At 64.8% G+C, this 4,195-nt stretch overlaps 1 protein-coding gene across 1 annotated transcript in view; it reads left to right on the top strand.

Moving 5' to 3' along the window:
* The window catches only part of Hmcn2 (hemicentin 2), a 116,761-nt gene that overhangs the window by 66,438 nt on the left and 46,128 nt on the right, over positions 1 to 4,195 (top strand). The window contains 4 exon segments of the mRNA XM_048812790.1: positions 335 to 719; positions 1,602 to 1,769; positions 2,817 to 2,930; positions 3,650 to 3,736. Coding sequence (XP_048668747.1) covers positions 335 to 719; positions 1,602 to 1,769; positions 2,817 to 2,930; positions 3,650 to 3,736 — 754 coding nt within the window.

Below are 4,195 nucleotides of genomic sequence, written 5' to 3'. Positions count from 1 at the left end.
GGGAGGCCCCGCGGCCAGCACCTGCTCACCGCACAGTGTGCAGTGAGGGGCCCCAGGCCTGGAAAGTCACCCAAGGCTGCTCCGCAGCTGGGGAGAAACCCGGCCCTGGAGTGGTCCCAGGCCTGGCCAGTCCACGGCTGTCCAAGCCCTAGGAAGCCCCGGGCGTCTGAGGAAGGAAGCCCACAGACCCTAAAGGGCTGTGCTGTGCCCTTGTTCCCGGGGTAAACCTGCCAGGGTCCCCAGGGCGAGAGAGCTGGCAGCAGATATTTCCTCACCTTGTAGTCGAGATGGAAAGGGCCCAGAGAGGTGAGGTTAGCGGGCCAAGGCCACACAGCCGGGAGTACAGGAGAGAACTCAGGCCCTCGTGTCCCAGGTCAGGGCAGGAGTTGGGCACCCCGACCCAGCCGCTCTCCTCCATGTGCCTCCTCCCCCCCCAGTGCCCCCGCACATCACTGGCCCCTGGGAGCCCCACGCGCTGGTCCCCGTGGTCCAAGGCGGGGAGGCCAGCCTGGAGTGCAATGCCACGGGGAACCCCCCGCCCACGGTGACCTGGGAGAGGGACGGCCAGCCCCTGGGAGCTGAGCCTGGCCTACAGCTGCAGAACCAGGGCCACCGCCTGCACGTGGAGCGGGCCTGGGCGGCCCAGGCGGGACACTACAGCTGCGTGGCTGAGAACGTGGCGGGGAGGGCCGAGAGGAGGTTCACGCTCTCGGTGCTGGGTGAGGACCCGCAGCCGCGGAGGAGGTGGGCGGGCGGCGGGCGGACAGCGGGGACAGTCCTCCTCCCCGCAGCCCGTGGCCCTGGGCCTGGGGCGTCCCCTTTTCCTCCTGGAGTCGGGTCTCTGATGAGGGTGGCTGTTGGGGTCACTCCAAACTGGCTGGCCAATCAGGACTGGCTCCACGCAGCCCTGCCCCCCCCCCTATCCTCCCGGCGTGCCCCCTCCCTCCCTCCCCTGCTCCTTCCTGCGTCCCTGTCCCCTGCTCTGCTCCTGGAGCTTGGGCCAAGAGTCGGGACCTTCTCACTGCGGTGGGGACAGGGCTTGGCTGAAGTGTGGGGTCAGGGCCAGGGTGGGCCAGGCGGGGGGCTGCTGCAGCAGCTCATTCACCCTGTCATTTTCTAAGCTCCTGCTGTATACACTCAGGGTGGAGCCGGGAGGGGTGGGCAGGGGTGGCTTAGGGAGGACTCCCTCTGGCCATGCCCCCTGGCAGCCCCGGGATGCCAGGTGTCCCCAGTTCCCCGGTTCCCCGGGTTCCCCTGGCCAGCAGAGGGGGCTTCCTTTGCCAACAGACCCCTCCAGGCCGCAGTCTGCCGCCTCAGCCCAAGGGGTGGGTTCCGGAAGCCGGCTCAGCTGTGCGAGGCCCCAGAGCAGCAGCTCTGTGCCGGCTCCTTGGGCCCTGGGACGCCCTCTGCAGGGCTGGGGAAACTGCCCAGAGCCCAGCCCAGCCACCACCAGCTCGCTTTGGTGGCAGTGGCTCAGACCCTGTCCCCTGCCCCTCCTCGCACCCTCAAGGGGGGCTGAGGGCTGCAGAGGCTCAGAGAGGGTGGGGGGGGGGAGCGCCCGGCCCCGCCTGTGTCCTGAACTCGGCCCCCCTCTGGCCCAGTGCCCCCAGAGCTTGTGGGAGACTCGGACCTGCTGACCAACGTCACCACTGCCTTGCATGGCCCCTTGACGCTGCTCTGTGAAGCCACCGGGGTCCCGCCCCCAGCCGTCCGCTGGTTCCAAGAGGAGGAGCCCATCGACCCTGGGGAGGACACCTACCTTTTGGCAGGTGAGGCACCAGCCAGAATTGTGACCTGGTCAGCCCCTGTCTCGGCCTCCACTCACTGCAGGCCCATGACCTCCAGCCCTGAGGTCAGGTGTGGTGCTCCAGGGAAAAGCGCCAATAGGTTTGGAAAAGGCTTCCTGGGGGGCTGGGCTGTGGCTCAGGGCAGAGTGCTCGCCTGGCACACATGAGGCCCTGGGTTCGATCCTCAGCCACATAAAATACAATAAAGATGTCGTGTCCGCCTAAAACTAAATACTAAAAAACAAAAGGCCTCCTGTTCTGCTCCCCTCCCCTCCCAGAGACTCCAGGGTCACATTTGCCTAGTAAAGGCTCTGATATGTCCTGCAGCGAGGAAGCATGTCATGTCTCACGATGACACAGAACGTCCTGCAGGCAGTGAGAACGCTGTGGCAACGCTGACCCTAACACTGTCTCTGAATACTCGGCCTCCTCACAGATAGGCTCGTGAGGGCTCTCACTGGTGGACAAATGGAGGTTCTGAGGCCCACGAGGAGGCAGGGTCCCACCTAGGTCTCTCAGGGACTTCAGGACCTGTCCATGTGGGATCGCAGTGCCTCCCCTGGGCGTGGCTGCTGGCATTTGGTGGCGGATGCCAGATACACTGTGCAGATAGGAACTGCACCTGGGCCCAGCAGGAAGGAGCGTGGCCATCCGTTAGTGATGTCTGCCCAGGTGCAGGAGCGGGGCGGGTGCCCAGGACACCAGGACACATGCCATCACTGTGGTTCCCTAGGAGAAGGTCTCTGTGCTGACAGAATAAAATGGGGTCTGAAGTTTCCGTGCCTTCGGCCCCAGCCCAGAGCCAGTGTTGACCAGGCAAGGGAGCCCTCTTGCAGGACAGGGTGCTTGAGCCTGCTCTGGAGCATGTCTGATATCCAGGCGGCTCCATGCCGGCTTCCCTCCCTGGCTGGGGCACGGACTCCGAGCGAGCGAGGCCGAGGCGTGGGCTCTCATCACAGTGCCTGCGTGGCCCCTGGGGCGGGCAGGAGGCAGCGCGGAGCCCTGCCGAGCCGCAGCCTCCCTCCCCAGGTGGCTGGATGCTGAAGAGGACGCAGGCACAGGAACGGGACCGAGGCCTCTACTCCTGCCTGGCGAACAATGAGGCTGGGGAGGCGCGGAGGAACTTCAGCGTGGAGGTGCTGGGTACGCGGCAGCCCTACCCTCCTTCCTGGGGCTCCCGGGGCAGGCAGGGGGAGGGAGAGGCCGCGCCTTGCTTTCCTGGTCTCTGTTCGGAGCTGGGGTGCAGCGCTTGGCAGAGCACCTGCCTTGCAGGCTGGAGGCCCTGGGCTCCCCCCCCCCAACCTGCAAAACAGATAAGAACCTCCTTCTGAGGCTGCCACAGCACATCCCAGCAACGAACCCCAAGTGGAAGGGGGCGTGTGTTCTCCACCCTGCCCTCACTGCCTTCTCTGGTCAGGGCCTGTGACAGAGGCTCTGGGATGTCCTTCAGGCAGCAGCAATGTGTCTTAGACTCCCTGCCCAGACGTGAGGGGATAGGGAAACTAGAGGAGAGCCCTGGGCTCTGCATAGTAAAGGTTCTGATAAGTCCTGCAGCGAGGAGCCTTCTCTTGGCAGTAACCGGTTTGGCAATGCTGGCGGCAGCGCTTTCTCTGAATACTCGGCCTCCTCACAGACTGATCTGTGATGGTTCTCACTGGTGAACAAATGGAGATTCTGAGGCCCAAGAGGCCAGTCAGGACCCACTGGGCCCAGACTCAGTGACCTGTCCATCATTCCATGCAGCCCGGGTGGGACTGCAAATTCCCAGCCTTGGCCCCGGGGTCTCGGCCTCCACTTCTGAGCTTCTGCAGCCGGAGTGGGCCAGCCCTGTCTGTAGCTCGCTGTCTCCCTGCTCCTGCCAGTTCCTCCCAGCATTGAGAATGAGGACCTGGAGGAGGTGGTCAGGGTCACCGAGGGACAGACAGCCCAGCTGACGTGCAATGCCACGGGTAAGGCTGTGCCATGTGCTCGGCCAGGAGGCGGGGTGGGCCTTGGAAGGGAGGGTCCTGGATGGAACCGCCACCCCACCCTGCTGCCCTCACTTGGCCCCTCTGCACCTTGGCCCCTGCCCCTCTGCACTCACTGACTCTGCCCTATTGCCCCCACCCCGTACCTGACTACTGGTCTCAGCCTCCAGGACCCTCCATGGGAGTCCACGGCTGGCCCTGTGCACCCAGCAGAATGCCTCCTTAGGCCCCCACAGAGCCAGGGCCTCCCTGCCTCAGCAGCCACCACAGGAGACCATAGTGGCCTTGTGACATTTGAGCTCCTTAGGGACCCCACTCCTTGTCACTGTGGTTTCCCCAGTGCCTGGAAGAGTAGGCTCCCATTAGTGCCTATGGACTCAGGGACGGATGGGTGGCTGGGTGGGTAGGCAGGTAGGTGGGTAGGAAGGCGTGGGTGGGTGG

Source organism: Marmota marmota, unplaced genomic scaffold (genome assembly GCF_001458135.2).
Source record: "Marmota marmota marmota unplaced genomic scaffold, marMar, whole genome shotgun sequence".
Lineage (NCBI taxonomy): Eukaryota > Metazoa > Chordata > Mammalia > Rodentia > Sciuridae > Marmota > Marmota marmota.
The sequence above is the reverse complement of the archived record's forward strand: the minus strand, read 5'-3'. Positions and strand labels throughout refer to the sequence as shown.